This window comes from Geotrypetes seraphini, chromosome 5 (genome assembly GCF_902459505.1).
Source record: "Geotrypetes seraphini chromosome 5, aGeoSer1.1, whole genome shotgun sequence".
NCBI classification, from domain to species: Eukaryota; Metazoa; Chordata; class Amphibia; order Gymnophiona; family Dermophiidae; genus Geotrypetes; species Geotrypetes seraphini.
Genome location: NC_047088.1, coordinates 95,547,494 through 95,573,038, shown reverse-complemented (window position 1 = coordinate 95,573,038; position 25,545 = coordinate 95,547,494). Strand labels below are relative to the sequence as shown.

At 42.8% G+C, this 25,545-nt stretch overlaps 1 protein-coding gene and 1 long non-coding RNA gene across 2 annotated transcripts in view; one reads left to right on the top strand and one right to left on the bottom strand.

Moving 5' to 3' along the window:
* GDPD3 (glycerophosphodiester phosphodiesterase domain containing 3) overlaps positions 1-25,545 on the bottom strand; it is a 112,103-nt gene that overhangs the window by 14,151 nt on the left and 72,407 nt on the right. Inside the window, exon 7 of the mRNA XM_033944922.1 lies at positions 4,712-4,845. Within this exon, the coding sequence (XP_033800813.1) occupies positions 4,712-4,845 (134 nt within the window). The remainder of the gene's footprint in view (positions 1-4,711; positions 4,846-25,545) is intronic.
* Positions 1-25,545, top strand: part of LOC117360694 — a 135,120-nt gene that overhangs the window by 43,208 nt on the left and 66,367 nt on the right. The gene's annotated exons all lie outside the window — the stretch shown is intronic.

Sequence of the window (25,545 nt, the reverse complement as noted above, 5' to 3'; positions counted from 1 at the left end):
TCAATTAACTGCTAGGCGTCCTTTATATAATCTAGCCTAGTGGTGCCTAGGCATGCTTTCGCGTTGCTAGGTATCCTAGAGGTAGATGCTGGTACATTAAACCAGGTTTTACTTGGCCTAATATACTAGTGCCTAACTCTGATGCCTAGTGACACGTGTCAACCACGCCTATTCTCTGCGCCTAACCACACCTACTTTTCAGGTAGGCATCGTTAGACATCGGAGGGCACCTGGACTTAGGCATCGCTAGGCCCCACTCTGAGTTCCGCGTGGAACTCTTAATTAGTTCCTTAAAAAATGTAACAACTTCAATGGCATGGTCAATTACCATACCATTTAAGCTAATTAAAACAATTTGGGTTACATGTGAATTTTAGTTAGACGTTGCTAGGCATCCATGATTAGGGCACCTAATGTAAGCATCCTTTATAGAATCTGTCCTTTAGTGCCCTGGGAGGTATTTCCCAGTTGCACATATTCTTTCTTCTGCATCCCTTCCCCTAAAGGTCCTCATTTGCCAAAATTCACCACTGTCCTTGTTACTTGGAGCCTCTCTGCTGTGACTTCCTGTTCCCATTTAGGTGGGACCTGCAGAGAGGGGTACATTTGAACCTGCTACGAGTGTAGGAAAACAAAAGGCTAAGTGATGAACAGAGAAAGCTGAGGATATTCAGAGTTAATAGAATGGAGAGAAGATGGGCTGAGGGGACAGTGAGACTGGTGAGGACTGGTTGGGAAGAATATATGATGTAGATGCAGTGGCGTACCTAGGGGGGGGCGGGGGGGGCGGGCCGCCCCGGGTACCAGCCCTAAGGGGGTGTTCCCGGCCTTGCCGTTCAGTCCCCCGCCACCCCCGAAGGACCGCTCGCCCCCCTGGCCTCCCCGCACCACCTATGAACAGCCGCAGCAGGATCGCGAAGTCAGCGTCAGCATCCCTGCGCTGCTTCCTACGACGCGATCCCGCCCCTCCTCTGACGTCAGAGGAGGGGCGGGACCGTGGCGCAGGAAGCAGCAGGGATCGCTGACGCTGACTTCGCGATCCTGCTGCGGCTGTTCATAGGTGGTGCGGGGAGGCCAGGGGGGCGAGCGGTCCTTCGGGGGTGGCGGGGGACTGAACGGCAAGGCCGGGAACACCCCCTTAGGGCTGGTACCCGACGCTGACTTCGCGATCCTGCTGCGGCTGTTCATAGGTGGTGCGGGGAGGCCAGGGGGGCGAGCGGTCCTTCGGGGTGGGTCGGGGCATCAGGCCTTCAGGGTGGGGCGGGCGGGCAGGCAAGCAGGCTTTCAAGGGGGAGGGGGTGACAGGCAGGCAGGCAGGCCTTCAAGGGGGGACAGGCCTTCGGGGGGGGGTGCAGACATTCAAGGGGTGCAGGCCTTCAAGGGGGGCAGGCAGGCCTTCAGGGGGGTGCAGACCTTCGGGGGGGGGGGTGTAGGCCTTTGGGGGGGTGCAGACCTTCAAGGGGGTGCAGGCCTTCAAGGGGGGAAAGGCAGGCAGGCCTTCAAGGGGGGGTGCAGGCCTTCAAGGGAGTGCAGGCCTTCGGGGGGGGGGGTGCAGTCCTTCAGGGGTGGGGTTTAGGCCTTCAGAGGGGGACAGACCTTCGGGTGGGAGGTAAAGTCCTTCGGGGGGTGCAGGTCTTCAGGGGTGGGGTGTAGCCCTTCGGAGGGGGGACAGACCTTCGGGGGGGGGGGGTCCTGGTGTAAAAGTACACAGAGGGAGAGAGGGAAGGGGGGGTTCAAAGATACATGCATATGCCAGACTTTGGGGGTTAGAAATAATGGGTCTAAAAACAGAGGAGTGGGAGAGAGATGGTGCATAATGGGATTTAGGGAGGGAAGGAACAGAAAGGGAGAGAACTTGGAAACAGGGGATGGTGTGGAGGGGGGATAGAGATACTGGATAGGAGGATAGTTGGGAACAGAAAGGGAGAGATGGTGGATCCTGGGGTGGTGGGGAGTTGAGAAAAGGTGAATCTGTGGATGGAGACAAAAAAAAGGAAAGATGCCAGATCTCCGGGAGAGGGAAGGGAAACGGAAGGGGAGAACAGAGATGGCAGACGGATGGTTAGCACGGAGAAAGGAGACCCTGGCAAGCAAGACAACAAGAGCCTGGGACCAACAAGATTTGAATATTGATCAGAGAACAAAAGGTAGAAAAAATAATTTTATTTTCTGTTTTGTGATTACAATATGTTAGATTTGAAAAGTGTACATGAGACAGCTTGAAATGGGAACTTTTCTATTTTTGTGAATGGCAAGGCTGAGTTCAGTTAAAATATATGCTTTATAAGAAAATATAATAATGTGTTTTATAAAGTTTATAAGCATTGCTGGCATACTCGGTGAGGTGTTCCTAGTGTTGGTGGTGGTGGTAGCATGTCAGTGTGTTGAGAGGAAGAGGTAGTCTGGGAAATTCTGCTGAGCAAACTCTGGGCCCATTTCCACCCCCAGTTAGTCCACTCCACTCAACTGGTTCACACACTGAGTGGGTCTTTGGGTGTTATTTCTGGGTAGTTGTTTTAGAATCTCTTCCAGTGGTTTGTCAGTATCTCCTTCTGGTCCAAGGAAGGAAACTTTGTCAACCTTAGCATTGACCTTCAGAATATGTTTGTAACAGCGCTGCTTGTGTGGCATTAGGCTATGTAGTGATCGAAAGAAAAAAACAGACCTTTGCACATTTTTGCACTATATGGTGGGTGTATGAGGAGATTCATTTCCTGCACAGTTAAGTCCATTTTTTCTACTGAATAATAGTATAGGTACAATGAAAGTAAATAGCAAAAATGTTTGAGTAGATAATTAAGGAAATCTTTTTCATATTGCTTGCTTATGGACTGGGAAAAAAGACTGTTCAAGCAAATGTCTCCAGAACTGCTTTAATGGAAAAATGTGATTTTTTTTTTTAAGTACTTTGTGAAATTTATTGTTGTTGTGAAATTTATTGTTATACTTTGTTTAAACTTAAAAAGCGGTGTCATTAACAGTGAATCTAATCGAAAAATCGATTCAACAGGGTGAATCGGATCGAATGAAATATTTTTCTCTGAATCGGGCAGCACTATTGGCTACCATGAGAATGGGCTACTGGGCATGATGGACCATTGGTGTGACCCAGTTAGGCTATTCTTATGTTATGTTCTCATCTGTAGGGGCCTTTGTTTTCACTTCTTATTTTAATGTATTTTTTTCCTGGGAACTTATCAGTGTTTTTTTATAATGGGAACAAAAATGGAAGAGAATTAATGTGTGTGGAATGGGGGGGGGTAACTAATTTCTTCAGCTAAATAATTCAATCCACTTCAAACAGACATAGGAGAACTCACGCACCATTCACACACCCTCCAACCAAAAATGTCAAAAGAAAAAAACTGTTCGACAACCTCCTAGCCATTCGAGCTGCAACACTTGACCCCCAACTCTACAACCTATTGACCTCGACCACAAACTACAAAACCTTAAAAAAAGAAATAAAAACCCTTCTATTAAAAAAACACATAAAACCAAACTAACATAATCAGAACTGTCCCAAGCATCACCTGCAACTACTCCATATGTACTTCTGATGTCATGACAATTCAGACATAATTTATGTTATGTTATGTTTGGAATAATGGTTACATAAATGAGGTTCAATAAAAGAAAATTTTCTGTGGGAGCATTTGTTGGAACTTCTGTTATCCTGATTTCTTCTATCTGTGGGCTTTCTTTAGCTAACCTACTTATCTGGGGCTTTCCACTTCTGCAGCTGCCCTTTTCACGGTCCACTTTGCGCTTGCACTCTCTGGGGAGGGGGGGTTGGGTCTGGGCTTGGTGGGGTAGGTGTGTCTGGTAGTTTTGTCTGGGTGGTGGCTGGGTGTTTCTTGGGTGCTTGTTGTGCGGATTGGTGTGTCTGGTGAGCGGTCTGGGTGTTGTTGCTTGTGGGGGTTTTTTTCATTATAAAATATGGCTGAGGGTCTAGTCCGGCTTATTATTCTTGTGGGTTCTGGGGTGGGATTTGTTTGCTTGCCCCAAGTTTTGGCCTTTTGTTGTGTATTGCTATGCCTCTCATTGGCAATTTTCTCTTGGGAGAGGCTTGTTCATGCTTGTTGTTGCTGTTACTCTCATTCTGTGTTCTTTTTGATAATGTATAAGTTTCTGTACAGACCATGGTTGCTTGTCTGGACCTTTTGCCATTCTCAATAAAAATACTTTGGAAAAAAAAAAAAAAAAAAAAAAAGAAAATTTTCACTGCCTGTTTCTATTCTGACCATTTATTCCATTTCATGGTTATTGCAAAAAAAAAAAAAAAAAAAAATTTTACATGAGGGGGGGGGGGGGGTGTCAAAAAATGATGGGCCCCGGGTGCCACATACCCTAGGTACGCCACTGTGTAGATGGGCTGAAGGGTACCAGAGAGAGTATGATATGGACTGGCTGCAGGGGATAAGAGCAAAGGAGAATCTGGCAGGATTCTGAGTATTCTCTTAGCTTTTGATCTGATCAGTTTTTATTATTTATTTATTAACTGTCTTGATGAAGAGATTCACCCAGGGAAGTGCTTTTCTAAGTCCACAGTACCTTAACATATTACCTTGTTTTGGCTTTTTTTGCTGGGGGAGGGAGCAAATTTTTGTTCATGAGTTCTGCATTTCCAATCATTTTAAAAATTGGCTCTTATGCCTGCAGTCCCCCATCAAGACTGTAGTGGGAATACTGTAACAATAATGTCCCATACCTGTTGATAATAGAGGGCATGACTGTTGACGCAACACTTTCTTCAAGGGGCACAAATGGCAGAAGCCCTGTGTAGAATAGAAGCAGCAGCAGTATACCACGAAACCGTGTAAAACCGAATGGCATGTCCGGGTTCTGGGAAGCAGAGAAGAAAGGCATGAGCCCACAGACCTACATCTGCCACTCTATCACAAGTAATTGAAACAATTAGCAGCTATAATACCATATGATTTTTCTATAGAGTCTGCCCCATCAAACCTCTTCACCTGCGTTATTTGCCCCTCCGTGACCCAGGTACAAATGTTACTGTTGCTGAGGGATAAGACTATACTTTATAGTTTATTTCCATTTGATAAACTGCCTTTACTAACTTGCAGAACAAGGCAATTTACAGTCTTAAATCAAAAATTGTGCAGGCAGAAAGGAACAACAATCTTAAGATAGGAAAGAGAAAAGGTCCAGCAACCTAAGCAATCAAAACAATAGAGGAGAAATAGGACAGAGGGCTGGGAAAAGGTTGATACGGAGAAAGGGAGAAGCAGTATGCTAGGGAGTGCATAAAGGGCAGACAATGAAAAATGGTAAATGTCAGAAGCTATGACACCATTCTCTTAAGTGTCATCAAAGCATGATTAAGAAGCCAACTTGTTCAGAAGTGAATGTTTCTTCTAATTTACAACTGAAGGAAAAACTTTTGCTCACTAGGAAAATAGAAAATTTGGAGAATGCAAATAGAAATTTGATTATATAATAGGAAGGGATGGGATGGGTGGGGGTTAATAGCATTTTATGTGTAGTCTTGATGATTATTAAGTGATATATTTATGATTCATTTGTTTTAACATATTGATACACTTATTGTACTTTTGAAAATGAATAAAGAATTTAAAAAAAAAAAGCCAACTTGTTCAGAAGTGAAGGTTTCTTCTAATTTACAACTGAAGGAAAAACTTTTGCTCACTAGGAAAATAGAAAATTTGGAGAATGCAAATAGAAATTTGAACTTGAGATTCTTAAATTTTCCTGTCTCCAAATTTCAATTACCTAGAGACTTATTTCATTCCTTTTTAAATTCAGTTTTGAAATTTCCTGAAAATAATATGCCACCGTTACAAAAGTTATATTTCCTTAATTTGCCTAAAGAGGATAAAGAAAAAGGAGAAGCAGCATCAGGAGAATTGGATCTCACTGGTATACTGGAGACATCCCAGGAGGAAATTGTGGGTAGAGCCACTTTATTGGTGACTTTTGTTTTTCTTCAAGATAAAGAAGCAATTCTTCGTCTATTTTATAGAACTGATAATGTGGAATTTCATGGATTCAAAATTTCAATTTTTCCTGATGTATCGAAGTGGACACAAGCCAGTTGTAAGAAATTTCTGGTTTATCATCAATCTGTTTTGAGTTTAGGATCAACTTTTCAGTTACGTTTTCCTTGTAAATGTTGCATTACATATCAGAGTAACAGACATATTTTTTATGAACCTGATCAATTGAACTTTTTTCTTGAGGGTAAAGCAGCTAAAAGAATTCCAGAGACATTCATGGAATCACTGAACCAGGCCATTAATGGACTTCAACTGCACTCTGTAATTTGAAATTAATTTAGATTATTTCCTGGAATCCAATTTCCCTTGGATGTGATTGATTCTCCTCATGTGTGGACTTTAGGTTTAGTTACTAATGTGGAATTAATTTATAGTTCGATTACTAGTTTCTTTTTTCAATTATTATATTTCCTTTCAAGTGATGTTTTATCAACTTGTAAAAAGAATATAAATAAATAAATAAATAAATAAAAAGAAGCCAATTTGTTATTGTAGACTGAATTTGTTCAAGTTTGACTCTGAGTGGATATTTAATGGAAAAATTATTCTAGAGAGATGGAGCTCTGAAGTAGAAGACATTACACCTTGTTGATGTTAACTGAGCAGACTTTGGGCCTGGACGAATTAAGTGGTGATAATTTTTTTTAGTGAAACAGATGGGTAGGAGAGTAAGGAATGATGAGGGATGCTAGATGGGGGGGAGGGAAGAGTCCGACCAAAAAGCCTTGAAGGTTAGTAAAAAGATTTTAATGGTAACATGCTGTTCAATCGGTAACTAATGGTACTTTTTGAGGAGTAGGGAAACACAGTCAGTTTTATGGAAGGATAGCTGTATTCTGTAGAAACTGAAGTTTCCTGAAGATTGTGCAAAAACAACCAGAGTAGACCACATTACAGTAATCCAGTCTGATGACTAAGAGGGAAATACAAACGAGTTTGATGAATCACGGTTAAAGAATCGATTGACAGAATGAAGTTGATGGAGGAGAAAAAAAACCTATTTTTACATAAATTCAAGACTTGAGGAGAGGTGGGAATCAAGAGTAATGCGTAAGCAACAAAAAGACTCAACAGGTATAATGCATTTCCAAAAAGCTGTAATGGAAGGGTCAGTCTCTCTCTCCTTCAATTCATGCAAAATTCTGTTGCATGACATATTCCATGAGAGCCACCACACTCATATTACCCCTCTACTCAAGTCACCTTACTGGCTCTCCACTCATTTCCAAATACATTTCAAACTCCTCTCATTGACCTGCAAGTGCACTCACTCTGCAAGTGCAATCTCTCCAAACTTCACTCCCCCTATTCTCCCACTTGTGAACTCCATTCAAGTCCCTTCTATCATACCCTTCTCCTCTACTGCTTACTCCAGACTTCATCGCTTTTATCTTGCTGCGCCTTATGCATGGAACAAACTGCCTGAGTCTTTATGTCAGGCACCGTCACTAGCAGTATTCAAATCCAAGCTAAAAGCCTGCTTTTTGGGTGCTGTTTTCAACTCCTAACTCCCATTCACCATAAAATTACCTATGTCCATCCTATCATTCTCCCCAAACCCCTTCCCCCTCCATATGTCCTGTCTGTCTGTCCAAATTAGATTGTAAGTTCTTCAGAGCAAGGACCTTCTGTTGCATGTTGAATGTACAGTGCTATGTAAGCTTTTCAGCGCTAAAGAAATGATACATAGTAGTAGTATTGGGAAGCTACCTGAAAACCAGCAGGCAACTGTCTTCTCCTTATTTAGGACCAGTTTGTGATCAAAAAGCAATTTTGCAACAAGATTCAGACATTCCTGGAGGGGACCAAGGGTAAACAACAAGGAGCAAATTTTCAAAATGGCGCCATTAGGCGGTGGTAGGCACCCTAATGCCACCTAACTTAATCATTTTAATTGGTTCAATCAGTGCAGTAATTGACTGTGCCCAATTAAAAAACAAAACGTTGTTTGGTGCCTCCAAAAATGTCACCTTTGTCCAACTAAAGAGGCATCTTTGGACACTGTAGGCGTAGTTACCTTAGGTGCCTCTATAGATGTGATTCTTGTGAAAGGTAGGTACCGGAAATGTAAGCCTTTATAACCCTGGTCTACATTTCCAGCGCTTACCTTTCACGTAGCCACTGATCTTACTGTCAGGAAAAGCTTCTCGGTGCTCTGGAAACTCCGCACCATAAAAAAATACTTCGATGACAACTCATTTCGCCTGTTAGTACAATCCTCCATTCTCAGCATCCTGGATTACTGCAACATCATTTATCTGGGCTCCATGAAGAAAACCACCAGGAGACTAAAACTGATTCAGAACACCGCCGTCCGCCTTATATTTGGCTTAAACAAATGGGAACACATCACCCCCTTCTACCATAAATTGCACTGGTTACCATTTGAATCCAGAGTCTTATTCAAGTTTGCATGCCTCTGCTACAAAACAGTATTTGGTATATCCCCAAGCTACCTCAACCCAAATTACAACAATAAGAACTCCCGCAGAATTCATCTGTTCGCTTTCTCCCCCCCCCTAAAATTATGTCATCTCAAAAGGTTCCTTGACAAAACCTTCTCCTTCCAGGCGGCTAAACTGAACCCATGGCTAGCCCAAATTGTGCTCGACACCCCCACCTACCTTGATTTCAGAAAAAAACTCAAAACACCTTTATTCCACGAACAGAACCCTTAACACCCCCTCTTACTTCTTCAACTCCCTTCAATGCACGTGAACCTCCACCTACTCCTTCTTATTATACTCGCCTAACTTGTTAACTTCAATGACCTTTTTTTTCCCGTAAATAATATTACCTTCCTATTGTACACTCTTGTATATTCCTGTCAACTCCAATGTCCTGTACATTCCTAAACTTTTTAACTCCAATGACTTCATCGTTTGTAATCTTAATTAATTGATGTGAACCGCCTAGAACTCCCTGAGTATGGCGGTGTACAAAATAAAGTTATTATTATTATTAATTCTCCAAATAGTGCCGTTGCACGCTTGACACATGATTGGAGGTCATTTTGTAGGCAGCTGCTGATAATGATGCTATTTGCAGAATCCAGCCCAAAGTATTGGTTGAGTAAACAAGGAGGATATCATCAGCATAAAAATAGAATTAAAGGCTGGTAGATTGAATTAAAGCTACAAGAGGACAAAGGAACAAATTAAAAAGATTAAATTAATGTTTCACCTGCGATGGAAGTGCCAAGACAGGAGGTGAATGGAGAAAGAGGACTGGTGATTCTGGGAATCCATCCAAGAGGAGAATGGGGGGGACAATGAAGGGGAAATATCTGATTTTCTCTCCCAATATATGATGAGATAGGGTGAGATTAGAGGAGCACAAGGAAAGGAAGGGGATGAAGAAGAGACAGCTTAAAAGGCAAGACAAGAGAAAGAACAGGAAGAAATTGTAAAGTTACAACATGGAGACACAGAGAGAGGAGAAACAGAAGAACAGATAGAGACATAACCAGTGGCATACCAAGGAGGAGGGGGGCGGTCCACCCCAGGTGCACAGCCGGCCCACCAGGTCCAGAACCTTCTACCCTATTCTGCTGCTTCTGCTTTCCTGAACCAGCAGCAGTGGCAGTAAACTTTAAATTCAGTCATTGCGAGACCTTCCTCACCTCCCCGTGGCTGCTGGTCCACCCCCATCCTATGTCACTTCCTTGTTCCAGAGCAGAGCCAACAGCACTTCTCTTCAGAGCCCAGCTCTTGTCTACCGCACACCAGAAGTAGCACTTCCTGCCTCCCTCCCACCACCAGGATGTATCTTGGAGCAGGCTGAGTGGCTGCTCCCTGCAGTCCGAAGTTCCATCCCCCCCTCCCAAACTGGGATCTATCTCTGCAGCTGTTTCAGGCAGCCAGCACATGCGTGAACACACGCTGCCTTTGATGGCCCAGAAGCTTTCTCTCTGCTACTGTTTCCTGTTCCCTCATAGGCGGGAAGCAGTAGCAGAGGGAAAGCTTATGGGCCGCCGAAGGTAGTGTGTTCACTCACACTGCCAGCTGCCTGAAGGATGAAATAGTGGCTGCCTTACCAGATCCTCTGGAGGAGAGGAATGCAGGGGGTTGGGTCGCTGGGGGAACATGGCAGGGGGGAGCATTAGAGAAATGCTGGACCGAGGGGATGAAGAGAGAAAAAAGAAAGATGCCAGACCTCTGGGGCAGGAAAGGGAAGAGGAGGACAGAAATGCAAGACCATAGGAGGTGGAGGAGGAAAGAGGAAGAGATACCAGACCACAAAAAGGGAGAAAAGGAAGGAGAGAGAGAGAGAGAGAGATTCCAGACCAGGGAAGGGAAGGAGGAGAGAGTGATGGAGGCCAGACTGGGGGAAGGAGAGGAGAAAGATGTCAGACAACTAGAAGGGGAAGAGAGAGGGAGGAGATGCTGCACAGGGATGGGAGGGGTGGGTAAGGGAATAAAGATGGAAAAAATGCTGTTTAAGAAAAGATGGGAATAGGGAAGAAGAAAGAGAGGGAATATTTATTTATTTATTTTTATAGCCCATCCTCTCCAGGAGCCCAGAACGGGTTACAAGGATACATACGCAAAGTTTTCAGGAACAGAGATAGGTACATAACAGAGTCAATAACATGCTACAGGATCAAAACATAAAGCTATAGAATCAATAACTTACATCTTATAGAGAATGTGACTAAGAACACATGCTTTGCGGAATCTAAGAAAATAAATCATAAAGTCATGAATGAGTATTAATATATCTTCAGTGAACTGTAGCAGGCACAAGTGTTCTGAGGTAAGGTATGTTGAAGCACGGTCTGTCAATTTGAGACAAGAAATGATCCGGTCCATGAAAAGAAGTGTCTTTATTGCTTTTTGGAAGATCAGTAGGTTATCAATTGCCCTAATGGCAGAAGGAAGTTGATTTCATAATTTAGGTCACTTTTGGGCTGCCTCCCAGTGGAGGCAGTTTGCTAGAGGGTTGGAAAGTCTGAGTTCCGTTGCAAACAGAGGGACCGTTGAGAGTGGCATATTGGGAGCTTCTTCGCTAAATAAGAACATAAGCATTGCCTCTGCCGGGTCAGACCAGGGGGTCCATCGTGCCCAGCAGTCCGCTCCCGCGGCGGCCCCCCAGGTCCATGACCTGTAAGTGATCCTTTACCTAAATCCGTGTATTCCCTATTCATTTAGTGTCCTGTATAGTTACCCTCTATCTGTATCCTTCAATCCCCTTCACCTTCAGGAAGTCATCCAATCCCTTTTTGAAACCCAAAATTGTACTCTGTCTTATCACCTCTTCTGGGAGTGCATTCCAGGTGTCCACCACCCTCTGAGTGAAGAAGAACTTCCTAGTATTCGTTTTGAAACTGTCTCCTTTCAATTTTTCTGAATGCCCTCTTGTTTTTGTTGTCCCCGCTAGTCATTGAATATGGTACACATGGATGGAGAGGAAGGGCAGAGAGAGGAAAGAGATGGTGCCCATGGATAGATGGGAAAGGAAGATATGGAATAGTAGATAGACTTGAGAAGGAAGAAGAAAAATTAAAGAAAGTTGAATATTGAAAGTTAACGCCAAAGATTTATTTTTTTATTTTATTTATTTAGTTTTAAAATTTCTATACCATTTTTTTCCAAAACAGTTTACAAGGAATTCCATACATAAAATATTAAGGGCTCCTTTTGCTATTGTGCGCTAGCGTTTTTAGCGCGCGCTAAATGAAAAATACTAACGTAAGCTCTATGGAGGCATTAGCGTTTAGCACGTGCGGTATTCCGCTTGCGCACTTTAGTAAAAGGAGCCCTAAAAGTCTATACAAAATTAAAAATGAAAAGAGACAAGTTTAGTCTTACATAAAATCAATTGCTCAGAGAAATGCATCAACAAATAGCTGAGTCTTCAGCATTTTCCTAAATTAATTCCTCTCTCCACATGGATTTAGGGTAGAAAGTGAAGGAGAGAGAAACAGCAAATCGATAAGAAGGCCCTGGAAATAGAGTTAAGGGCACAGACCAAAGGAAGTGCAAACAGAGACTGGGAAAATATATGTAGAAAAATAAAATCACCAGACAACAAAGGTAGGAAACATTATTTTATTTTCAACTTAGGGCTCCTTTTACAAAGGCGTGCTAGGGCCTTAACGCGCACAATAGCGCATGTTAAATTCCCGAGCGCGCAAGCCACTACTGCCTCCTTTTTAGGAGGCGGTAGATTTTTGGCTACCGCATGCTATGGCGAGCGGTAATTTTGTGCATACGCTAAAAACCCTAGCCCACCTTCGTAAAAGGAGCCCTTAATGATTGAAATATGCATTTGTTTCTATTTCTCTAGTGTTGTATTGCATGCATGCAGAGTTTGGCATTAGAGTTTCGTTTGTGTATATTAGGACTTTTAATTTGTGTTCCTGTATTTGCATAGGGTTGATCTGTGTTCTACATGTGTGATCAAGGTCAGATGTTCTAGTAGGAATGAATGATGAGAAACGTTATTGTATCATGGCCCAAAGTAAGAACATATTTGTCAGCTCTCCTTCACCCCTTTTGGACTCAAAACAGCCCTCGCTTTATGGAAGCGGGGAGGAGGGAGGGGGCAGAGGCAGGCTTTTTTATTGCCAGCCGCGATAATATTAGCTCTGACACTCATAGGAATTCTGTGAGCGCTAGAGCTTTTACTGCCACAGCTGGTGATGAAAAAGCCTAATGCAGTTTCATCAAACAGAAGGGGGGGGGTTAATGAAGCCACATTAGGGTTTTTTATCACGGCCGCGGAGGTAATTCATATGAGCGTCAGAGCTTTTACCACCATGGCCTGAAATGATAAACCCTAACACAGCTTCATAAAAGGGGGGTGGGGTGTTTATTTGTTAATTTGTAAAGTGATGATCGCTATTTCTCTGTTTTTTCAAATTTACATCTGCTATCTTTATATTTTGCACAATAATAGGGGACATGCATCACTGTTTCTGTAGTGTTGCATTGCATGCAGAGTCCAGCTTCTTGGTGGTTCAGTTTAACTTTTGTCTACATATTTGTATTTTAACCCCTCTCCCCCCGTTTTACAAAATTGTAGCGGTGGTAACAGCTCTGACATTCATAGGAATTCTATGAGTGTCAAAGCTGTTTCACCGTGGCCGGCGCTAAAAACCGAGCTACGATTTTGTAAACCAGAGAGATGGGGAGCTGGGGGGGGGAGTTTTAAATTACATATTCCATACTGGGCGAAGGTGTTTTCTAAGTTTTGTGTGTACGAAAGACATGGTTTTCTGTTAGCATTGATTGTGCAGGATCAATCTGTACTAGTCTGGCTTGTTTAGTTTTTCAATGGGTGAATTGATGTTCTACTGCTCACTGCAGTATGTAAGATGTTGCCTTTTCCTAGGTACACTCTTCTTGTGCGATATGTGGATTATTACTAAAAATCATGTTTTTCATAGAGTTGAGGGGTGTGTCAAAAAATGTTGGGCCCCGGGTGTCACATATGCTAACATAACAGAGTAAATGAGCTGGAATCACTTGAGAGACAGGTAGACTGAGACACCAGAGAGACTGATGAATGGAGATACAGGAGAGACAAAGAGGATCAGCCTTTCAGTGAGACAAGGGTCACTCTGCGTTCAGGCAGCATCAGCTATTGAATTGCACCAGGTCTGCCTGACAGTTTCTGTTTTGGGCACTTTAATTTCTGGATTATAATTTTCTAAAGAGATATTTTTGAAGATATCTTGGTCTCCCTGAAGCAGCTAGGGAAAAACAGTCCATGTCAGGGTCCTGTGAAAGTTTATACCATCTGTTATAAATTGCTATGAACAATAAGTTCATGTTTTGTGCCCAATTTAGCCTACTTATCATTATATCACTCACAAGCGCCTTTTACTTTTAAGATACTACTCTTTTTTTTTTTATTGGTGAACCAATATTACCTGTTCTTTTTTTTTTTTTTTTTCTAAATCTTTATTCGTTTTCATATCTTACAACAAGTGTATAATATTCAATCAAAAATAAATTTTACAAATCACTTGACATTCTTACTTATAATCATCAAAACATAAAAGAATCCCTCCCCACCCATCCCACCCATTAGTAATAAACCAGTTAAAACAAATATCATATATCCCAAACCCACCCTACTTATAATCTTATATAATAAAAAAAGGGGTGGTTAAGGTGTCTGATCATTAGAATATGTAATCAGTGGCCCCCAAATATTACCTGTTCTTATATGTATTTTTGACTGAATTTCATTTGTTCTGTAAAACATTTATTAATCTTGTGCAATGATTAAAACTATGACTATGGGCTGCTAGTGACAGTATATGGTGCCATTGCTATCTCTGATGATGAGCACAATATAAATTTTCTTTCATGATGTTTAAGGTGTTTTTCAAAATGTTTAGCTTGACTTCTCGGGGATTTTTAGTAGGTGATTCATTTTCCTCTATTTTTCATTATTACCACCTCTTTCTTTTTTTTGTTGTGGTATCCACACCATCCTATCTTGCATGCTGCCCACAGGAAGAATGGTGCTTAACATATCATCAGCTTCTTGTGCTGTAAGAGATCAATGTTGCAGTATAAACTAGGAGATCCTTTACTATTATGGCTTATATTATGAGATTAGCCACATAGCGCAGATAAAGCTGAAGCGTTAACTATTTTGTGGTGTTCTTCCTGTTAGCCATAGAAGGCCCAAAGAAGAGTTGCAATACATGCTGGAAGATAGGAAGGGAGAAAGAGAACATGAAGAGTACCATAAATTAGGGGAAGGGGATGGAGTGGTAGCGGTAAAGGCTTCAAAAATGATACCTACATGGGACAAAGATGACAGGAAGGGAGAGACTTACATAACAGGACATTCAGGAAGAAGTGCTGAGTCTAGCTGTACCAAAAGAATCCTGATCTAAGAGGGAGTTTGTAGTTCCAAAAAGGTTTTTGGATGCCATATATGGGACCATTTGTGTTAGGGACCAATAGGAGCTCAGTTTTACTTGGGGTTAGGCAAAGTTTCTTGAATTGCTGTTAAACAAATAGTGAGTTTATTTAGAGCTGTGTGTAAGTCTGTTCAGTGAATACTTGTATATCATCCACATAAATGTAAAACTAAGTAGCTTTGCTAGTAACTTGAGGTGGCAGTATTGATCCTTGTGTTGCCCCACAGGTTAGAGCAGGGGTGGGCAACTCCGGTCCTCGAGGGCTGGAATCCAGTCGGGTTTTCAGGATTTCCCCAATCAATATGCATGAGATCTATTTGCATGTATTGCTTTCAATGCATATTCATTGGGGAAATCCTGAAAATCCAATTGGATTCCGGCCCTCGAGGACTGGAGTTGTCCACCCCTGGGTTAGAGCCCAGGGGAGTGATGAGGTGCTGCTGAACAGAATGGGCTGTTACCTATCTGATAGGATCCAAACCAAGCAAGTGCAGTGCCACTTATACCTGTTTCTTCTAGTTGCGCTAGTCTGATATTGTGGTCCAAAGATCATCTTGTAGAGATATAAGGAGCATTTCCTTTTCATATCCAGGTCTGAATCCAAATTCACACAGATCTAGCCAGAACGTTTGTTCTATAAGTTTTCATAGAAGTGGGATATTAGACCTAGTGAGGATACTGGACAATGGTTAAGTTTGCTCTTCTTTAGCAGAGGATGTCCACTACCCTTTTTAATGCTGTTGGTAGCTGCCCATTAGAAAAAGAGGAGTTCATAATTTTTGTGGCCTCCTTCTATAATATCCCTGCTTTCCTGCTGCACTATTTTAAATGGGCAGGGGTAGAGGGAGCAGGTGGCTGGACAAAAGCCTCTTAGGATTTTGTCAAGGCCCTCTATAAAGAGATTAGGTTCTTACCTTTCTACTAATATCTTTTCTAGTAGATAGGTGTGTCACTCTGGACAGTAGGGTATTCTCCCCATGCTCGCGAGCTGTGCAGAAGGAATCTATGCAAGGTTTTCAACTCCTCCTTCTACCAAGTTGTGCTACACGCTAGACAATGACACAGGGACAAATTTGTCCTCGTCCCCACAGGAACTCAATTTCCCCATCCCGTCCCTGTGAGTTTCGGCGCTGTCCTTGTCCCATTCCTATAAGCTCTGCCTTAACCGCACAAGCCTCGAACACGTGATTTTAAAGTGTTTGAGGCTTGTGCAGGTGAGGACAGAGTTTGCAGGAATGAGGCAAGGACAGGAAAAGAACTCGCCGGGATGGGAAAATGAGTTCCCGTGGGGACGGAGAAAAATTTGTCCCCGTGTCATTCTCTACTACTCCCTTCATTTTGGACCAAGCAGGCCAACCCTATATCAGTGTAATGCAAACTGTGTGCCGGAAAAGAGATGGTGGACAATGGAACAGAAGAAGAGATATAGGACATAGGGATGGAAGAGTGGCAGGGAGAGATGCACAGGAGATGGGGAAGGAAGAAAGAAGGAGATGTTAGATCAAGGAGCAGAAGAGGGTTAGGGAGAAATGCTGGACAATGGGAGCGAGGAAAGAGAGAAGGAGGAATGCTGTAGACCGTGGGAGAGGGAGCAGGAGGGAAAAGAGAAGGGACTGAGAGATATCAGGCTAAGAAGGTGGGGAGAGGAGAAAGAGAGAGCAGATGCTGTGCTAGAAGGATGAAGAGAGGAAGACGCTGAGAATTGTGGAACCATGTGGGAGAGGCCAAGAGGGGGAGGAGGCCAGTGGCAAGGAAATGAATGAGAGGTTGAGGTAGAAATGTGGTAATGGCAAGTAGTTTGAAGATGAAAAAAAATGAAAGGCTTGGGAAGGAGTGAGATGGGGCATGGGAGAGCTGGTGGTTGAGAGAAGGAAATGAAAATTTGATAGGTAGCTGAAAAGTAAAATGGAGAAGAAGGGTGAAAGAGGGTAAAATATGAGTGGACAGAGAGGAAAGAACTTAAAAGGAACAATCAGTATTCAGAGACAGGTGTAGTGAGGGAATGTAACAAGACAGGAGATAGGAGAAAAGACAAATGGACAGCAGCCACTTGAAAGAGAATTAGCAGAAAGACAGACCAGAAAACAGAAAAGAGAAACTGGAACAAACATAATGGAAAAATGTCCAGCTAAGAAAGGTAGAAAAAAGAATTTTATTTTGAATGTTTTAAATGCAATATGTTAACTCTGGAAAATGTGTATAACAGATGTCTTTGTACTGTGCTCAGTAGGAAAGAAAATGCATTTCTGTTTTCATTTCTCCAATGTTGCAGCACATGCCAATTTAATTTCAATTTTTGTCTACATATTGTTCTGTATTTTGTGAGGATCTCTCAGTGTGATAGTAATGGCAGGTGGAGAGATCAGAAGGGAGGTAGAGGAGAGGGGATCTAGGGGCCCACCTCCATTATTTTTTGACCTGGGCTATAGCATGTCTAACACTGGCCATGATCCTTGCTGTTGCTGGTGGGGATCTCCAAGCATGCCCAGCTGAAGACCTCTTCTAAAGGCGGTGAGAACATTCTACTACAAGCTCTGCTGTTGGTGGCAGCATCCTTAAGCTGCCAACAACTATGCATGAATGGGGTGCTGGCAATGGTGGTTGCCAAGGTTGGTAAAAAGTAGTTCTGAATGACTTTGGAGGAAGTCTTCAGCTGACAGAGCTTGGATGGTCGTCATTAGCTAAAGTGTTTATATTTTGAGGTGGGGGTAGGGCAGAAAAAATGTCTACTCACTTTGAGTTCAGGCCTACCCAAAATTAGCTGTCTGGCTATATGCCACTGATTTATTAGCTCCAATTAATTCCAATAATCAGAGATTATTGATTGTTAGTCTCAATTCACATCTAATGAGGTAATTAAAGGAGGAATTCAAAAATCAGTGCCGGAAAGGAATGGCACTAATTGCTATGCTATAAAGTGCATGTGACCGCTACAGAATAGCGTAAAGTGCTGATTCTCTGGGTGGCAGACTTACACCTGCTGAAACCTGCTATGAATCCTGGCACCCAAGCTGGGTGTGCTGAGCCATTATTCTACAATACTGTGTGTAACTTTCTGGAATGCTCCTGAACCACACATGCTCTTTCCATGGACACACCCTCTTCTGGGTTGCACACTATGGGATTTAGGTGCCCAGAATTAAAGAATAGCATACAACAGATACATGTGCAAACCCTAATTGGTGCTAATTAATGTGCACAATTAAAGTCTTCCACAATGCTGATTCAGTTATGAACCAGTTTAGGGCACTACATCTTATTATGGAAAATGTGCTTTCTGATCAACTTGAACTGGACTTTTCTATAATTTCATCCATCTCTTTAAATAATAAGGTCTTTTGCTGTAACAGCTTGTAACATATTAAGGGATTTTCCCTCCCCTAAGCAAATATTATACTCCCCCCCAGCCCCCGGGCAGCAGGAGGTGTTAATCAATTGTGGAACTACAGGTCCCAGCATGCATTGGGCTATGGAGCTCAGTGTTGAGTCACAGAGGCGGGACTCACAGGAGAGAGGTATTTCTACCCAGGCTGAGTTTATTCTAGAGAGGTCCTGAAGGGAGAAAGAGAAACTCTCAAGTTTCCCTAGAGACAGGCAGAGGCAGGCCTTGGGAAAACAGACTGGTGCCTGTATATGCTTGGCTGAGGTAAGTCAAATTCATTCTATTTTATGTGAGGCAAACGATAACAAATAAAATTCTCTTTATATGCAATTGAGTCTTGGCTGTATACTGTATATGTTGACCGGCTCATAGACAAAACCACGCGAGACAATCGCACATGGACAAACCCGCCCAGACAATCGCACGCAGGACATCAGCGTGCTAGATTTCAACAGTATTTTAAAGTGCTGTGAGAGTGTGTGTGTGGGGGGAAATCCCCCACTTTAGTTAGAAATGTTGGCGCTCCCGTTGGGGGTGTGGGGGGTAACCCCCCCATTACAGAGGAAACAACCTCTTTCCCTGTTTTTTTAGGGAAAATTACTGTTTCCTTTGTAATGGGGGTTCCCCCCCACCCCCCCAATGGGAGCACCAACATTTCTAAGTAAAGTGGGGGGTTCCACACCCACATACCCCCTCGGAGCACTTTAAAATGGTGTTGAAATCCAGCGCGCTGATGACCTGAGCGCGATTGTCTGGGCGTGTTTGTCCACGTGCGATTGTCTCACGTACTTTTGACTGGACACCATGCTGACCTCCCTGGGTAAGCCAGGCTAGCTAGGCAAAACAGGCTAGTCTTCCACACAGCTCCATATCAATGATATTAGATCAGCTCTAGCACCCAGTCAAACATCAAAGCCAAGGGCTTTACAGTACTCTATACAGCTTTCTTTCTTCAGGAAACAATTATACCAGAAAGAAAGTACATGGCAGAAAAAAACATTTATTCATTGAAAGGTTATCAGGCATTCCTTATACATCTTAATATAACTGTTTGTATGTTGTTTTATTTATTTTTCTGGATGATTGTGGATTTTTTTAAAAAAATTTTCAGGGCTGTCCTATTTTTTATGGTGTTCTTTTCCTCACTTTAAAGAATTTTATCATTATGTAAAACCGCTAAGATTTGGTGGGATATCAAATTTTAATAAACATAAACATCTATAAGCAAAAAACTATTACAGCAAATAAAACATTATTCCCAGCAAATTATCATGGTTCCCAATATAGTAAACAAAAGCCAGGAACATTCTTTGCTGATTCTCAAGTTCACGCTGCTCACACTACTTTCACCATAGGGCATATAATTAAACCTCCTTTTCTATAATGGGGAAACAGGTTATTGCCTCTTTACTAGTGTTTTTGGTAGACCCTGAGGGAATGTCAAATGAACATTATAGCTATCTGAGGAGTTCCCTGCCAACTTTTCACATTCCTATGATTTCTGAGGTTCAAAAGGCTCTAAGAACAGTTCCATATGATGCCATTCCATCCATTTGGTTAAAATCATTAGTGACGATTTTTCTACCCTATATTCACAATATAATAGTGTCTTCATTGAGAACTGGTATAGTCTCAGATGCATGGAAGATGCATCTCTGTCCATGAGTTAAGGACACAAAGAACAGCTCCCAGGATATAGATAACTATTGACCAATTGAGAATCTGCTAATCATTGCTAAATTGACTGAACGCATTGTCTTAGAACAACTTCTACTTTCTTTTTTTTTTTAAATTCTTTATTCAGTTTTAACTCTTGCAACAAGTGTACAAAATTCAATCAAATAATTCGTATAAATCACTTGACATTCTAACAATTATTGTCAAATGCATATAAAAAAGACCCCTCCCCCACCCATCCCATTCATCAGGAATAAACCCATTAAATCACATAACATACCTCCCCATCCCCACATTAAATATATGCCAATGTAATAAAAAGGTGTCCAAGGTGTCTAATCATTAGAATATGCAATCAATGGCCCCCAAATCTTTTTGAAACTATTATAATTTCCTTGCTGTATAGCAAGCACTCTCTCCATTTTATAAATATGACAAACTGAATTCCACCAAAATGTATAATTAAGTTTAGTATAGTCCTTCCAATTTCCAGTAATATGTTGAATGGCAACCCCCGTCAGTATTAACAAAAGTTTATTGTTATTTGCTGAAATTTGACTCTTGAATCTCATAGACGTTCCAAATAAAATAGTATCATAGGATAGGGCAACATGATTTTCTAACATTGAATTAATTTGGGACCAAATTAACTTCCAAAAGGCATTGACAAAGGGACAGAAAAAAAGTAAATGATCTAGAGTCCCAGCATCTAAATTACAATGCCAGCATCTATTAGACCTAGAGATAACACTACTAATCTTCTATATCCATATCAAACTGGATTTCGTACAAACCAGTCCACAGAGACCACGATGTTAGGTTTCACTACTATTGTGAAAACTCATCTGGTTCAGGATAAGACTGACATTATTATCTCATTTGATTTGTCTAGTGTGTTTCACCTAGTAGATCATAAGCTTCTTTTGGATTGACTGTTGGTGTGACACATGTTGCCTTGGCTTAGTTTCAACTGTATCTCTCTCAACAATCATATGTAGTCACTAAGCTGTTAGTAATCTGTAACCTATCGCTAAAAGCATCTGTAGTACCTGAAGATTGGAGGGTAGCTAATGTTATGCCGATTTTTAAAAAGGGTACCAGGGATGATCCAGGAAATTGCAGACTGGTAAGCCTGACTTAAGTGCCAGTAAAAATAGTTGAAACCCTTATAAAAAATAAAATGATAGAACACATAAACAAACATGGTTTAATGGGACAGAGTCAGCATAGGTTCAGCCATGGGAGGTCTTGCCTCACCAATCTGCTGCATTTCTTTGATGGTGTCAATAAACATGTGGCTAAAGGAGAGCTGGTTGATGTAGTGTATCTAGATTTTCAGAAAGCTTGCGACAAAGTTCCTCATTGGAGGCCTCTGTGAAAATTAAAGAGTCATGGGATAGGAGGCAATGTTTTGTTGTGGATTAGGAATTGGTTACTGGACAGAAAACAGAGGGTAGGGTTAAATGGTCATTTTTCTAAATGGAGGAGTGTAAATAGTGGAGTGGCATAGGGATCTGTACATATTTATAAATGATTTGAAAATTGGAATGACGAATGAGGTGATAAAATTGCAGATGACACTAAACTGTTCAAAGTTGTTAAAATGCATGCAGACTGTGAAAATTTTCAGGCAAACCTTAGGAAATTGGGAAGTCTGGGCATTCAAATGGCAGATAAAATTTAATGTAGACAAATGCAAAGTGATGCACATTGGGAAGAATAATCCAAATCATAGTTACCAGATGCTAGGGACCACCTTAGGGGTCAACGCCCAAGAAAAATATCTGGGTGCTATTGTAGACAATATGCTGAAACCTTCTGCCCAATGTGTGGTGGCGGCCAAAAAAGCAAACAAGATGCTAGGAATTATTAGAAAAGGGAGGGTAAATAAGACTAAGAATATTATAATGGCTCTGTATTGCTATATGGTGCGACCTCACCTTGAGTATTGTGTTCAGCTCTGGTTGCTGTATCTCAAAAAAAATATAGTGGAACTAGTCTTTAAGCCCGTTACATTAACGGGTGCTAGAAAGCAGCCCCCTTTCCCTCTCCCCCTCCAGTTCCTCCCTGTCTCTCCGTAGCCCCCCTTCTGTCTTCCCCCCCTAAGCAAAATGATCTGCCTCCCAGCACACCCCTCCCCCCCGAAGCAGCTCCCTTTCCCTCTACCCTGCCAATTCCTCCCTGACAGTGTCTCCATGGTCCCCCTTCTGTCTCCCCTCCCAAGCAAAGCTGTCTGCCTCCCAGCACACCCCTCCCCCCAAAGCAGACCCCTTTCCCTCTACCCCTCCAATTCCTCCCTGACTGTCTCTCCGTGGCCCCCCATTTTTTCTCCCCCCCAAGCAAAGCTATCTACCTCCCAGCACACCCCTCCCCCAAAGCAGACCCCTTTCCCTCTGGCCCTCCAGTTCCTCCCTGACTGTGTCTCTGTGGCCCCCCCTTCTGTCTCCCCCCCAAGCAAAGCTGTCTGCCTCCAAGCACACCCCTCCCCCAAAGCAGGCCCCTTTCCCTCTCCCGCTCCAGTTCCTCCCTGTCTCTCTGTGGTCCCCCTTCTGTCTCCCCCCCAAGCAAAGCTGTCTGCCTCCAAGCACAGCCCTTCCCCAAAGCAGGCCCCTTTCCCTCTCCAGCTCCAGTTCCTCCCTGTCTCTCCGTGGCCCCCCTTCTGTCTCCCCCCCAAGCAAAGCTGTGTGCCTCCAAGCACACCCTTACCCCAAAGCAGGCCCCTTTCCCTCTTCCTTCTTCCCAGTTCCTCCCTGTCTCTTCGTGGCCCACGCGATTTTCTCTTCTCGCGGTCTGGCCAGCTCCCCTAGTCCCTTGCCAACGCCGCCACCCCCCTTCCTTTCCCGCGGTCGACAAACCTCTTGCCTCCAGCAGCCGCTGCAGCACTGTAAACACGTTGCTTCGCGGCCTCTACGGCCCCGATTTGCTCTTCCATGTCCCTGATGATGTCATCAGAGAAACGGAAGAGCAAATGAAGGCAGTAGAGGCCGCGAAGCAGCGTGTTTACAGTGCTGCAGCGGCTGCTGGAGGCAAGAGTTTTGTCGACCGCGGGTAGGGAAGGGAAGGGGGTGGCGGCGGCGGCAAAGGACTAAGGTAGCCGGCCAGACCGCGAGAAGGGTAGGCTGAGAGGAACCCGGGACCGTGGCAGAGGCTCGTTGCACAGTGTAAATACAGTTGCTCAGTGTGAGGCTTCCTTCGCTCTTCCGGGTCTGCATTCCGACTCCTCAACGCGCCAGCCTGAGCCGGCATAGGCGGTTGAGGGTGGAAGGTTGTGGTCGGAGTTGCTAGGCTGCAGCAGATGTGTGAGTTGCGAGTGTGGGGCCTGCAGCGGCGCGAGGTGGAGACGGAGAGCAGGCTGTGGTGACGTTGTAGGTGCGCATGCGCACTCGTATTTTCCCGACGGACCAGGGAACACGTTTTTTTTAGTGCGCATGCGCGGCCTATCATTTTATTATATTAGATTAGAAAAGGTTCAAAGAAGAGCAACCAAGATGATAAAGGAGATGACACTCCTCTTGTATGAGGAAAGACTAAAGAGATTAGGGCTCTTCTGCTTGAAAAAGAGATGGCATAAGATTGAAGTGGTGTAGAATAGGTACTAGTGAATCAATTTTTTTATTTTGTCTAAAATTACGAAGACTAGGGGACACTCAATGAAGTTATAGGGAAATACCTTTTAAATTTGATGAAGTTACAGAAAAGTACCTTTAAAATTAATAGGAAGAAATATTTTTCACTCAGAGAATAGTTAAGCTCTGGAATGTATTGCCAGAGAATGTGGTAATGGTTAATATAGCTGGGTTTATAAAAGAAAAAAGGTTGGATAAGTTCTTGGAAGTAAAGTCCATAGTCTGCTGTTGAGACACACATTGGGGAAGCCACCGCTGCTTGCTTGTACCATGGAATGTGGCTACTCTTTGGGTTTCTGCCATGTACTTGTGACCCGGATTGGCCACTGTGGAAACAGAATACTGGGCTAGATGGACAATTGATCTGGCCCAGTATGACTTCTTATGTTAATACTAGCATCTACACTGTTTAATATCTTTCTCACTCCCTTGCTAACATTGATTCAATCCATTTACTTAATTTCTTTTGTGTACGCTGATGACATTCAAATATTGAGCGTAACTGATCCTTCCTCACCGTCTGCTATACAGGAATTAAACAGAAAACTTGATCAGATTGCTATCTGGTTGACTTCTCATAAATTAAAATTAAATGTCAGTAAAACCAAAGCCTTGAAATTTGGCTTCTACACAACAACAGATGCCTCTGCCTAGCACTATGGCAGGCACCCAAATTTGTGTAGTACAATCTCTGAAGATCCTTGGAATTTATATTGATAGTCAATTCAATTTCCAACCATATATCTCATTTTCAGTATGGAAATGTTTCTTTAAAATGAAATAAATCGGATCAGTTTGGTCTTGCTTGACCTGTGATGCACTGAGAAAACTCCTCCATTCACTTGTAGGGAGTTTGGATTACTACTACTACCAGTGGCCTAATGGGATAGGAGGCCCCTGCCCTCTTTTCTGTCCTGCTTCTTCCCTGCCCTATCCCCACTCCACATGCACACACACCCCTTCCCTTCCCCCATACTTTTTTAACTCTTTGCTGGCATGAGCAGCATCTCCATCCTTGGTTCTCTGTCTGATGTCACTTCCTGGTCCCACAACCAGGAAGCGACTTCAGAGGGAGAGCCATCACTATGGAACAACCTTCCATTAGATCTCCGTAAGGAAACTTCCACCTCACAATTTAAAAACACACCACGTCTTAAAATATTATCCTGATTGATTGCCTTCTAACTTCAACACTCAATGCTGGCTGGTGCAGTGGGGAGCTCTCTCAGGTGCAGAATGGATGCCTTCTTCTCTATTGGAATATTGTAGCTCTCTCCTATTTTTTATAGAATTTCAGATTGGGCATAACATTTAGGAATGCCCACGGTCCACCCATGCCCCTTCCATGGCCATATCCCCTTTTCAAATTTGTGCATTGGAACTGGTGCAAACTTATAGAATTTCACTTTCCAAGTTGTGCGTGTTAACTTTTAATCAGTGCCAATTTGCATCAATTATGAGGTGCTAATTGACAATTATCAGGCTGATTGGGCCAATTAGTTAAGTTGTGTGTGCAAATTGGCTGTGCACATTGATTTGTGTGTATAATGTAAGGTGCCATATACAGAATTTGGGAGTACTGCATTTTTCACTCCATATGACGCACTTGTTCACCCCCAAAAGTGGGTGGAAAAAAGGATGCATCCTATGGAGCGAATACCCAAATCTCCACCCCCGCCCCGTTATGGTCAGGTAAGTGCAAAATATGAATGAAAGATTATAGAATAAAAGGGAGAATGCCTCTTAAAAAACTATCCCAGGTATAAAAGAAAATGATATGGTAAAAACATGTGTAAGTGATTTTGGTATAGGCATGTTCTAGACAGAATTTAGGTAGAGTCACAATTTATGTGCATGTTTCATTTGTAGGAATATTATCAGTGGAGACATCCAAAGAGATCTCAAAATTTTGGGATGATGTGTACACCATCCATCCAA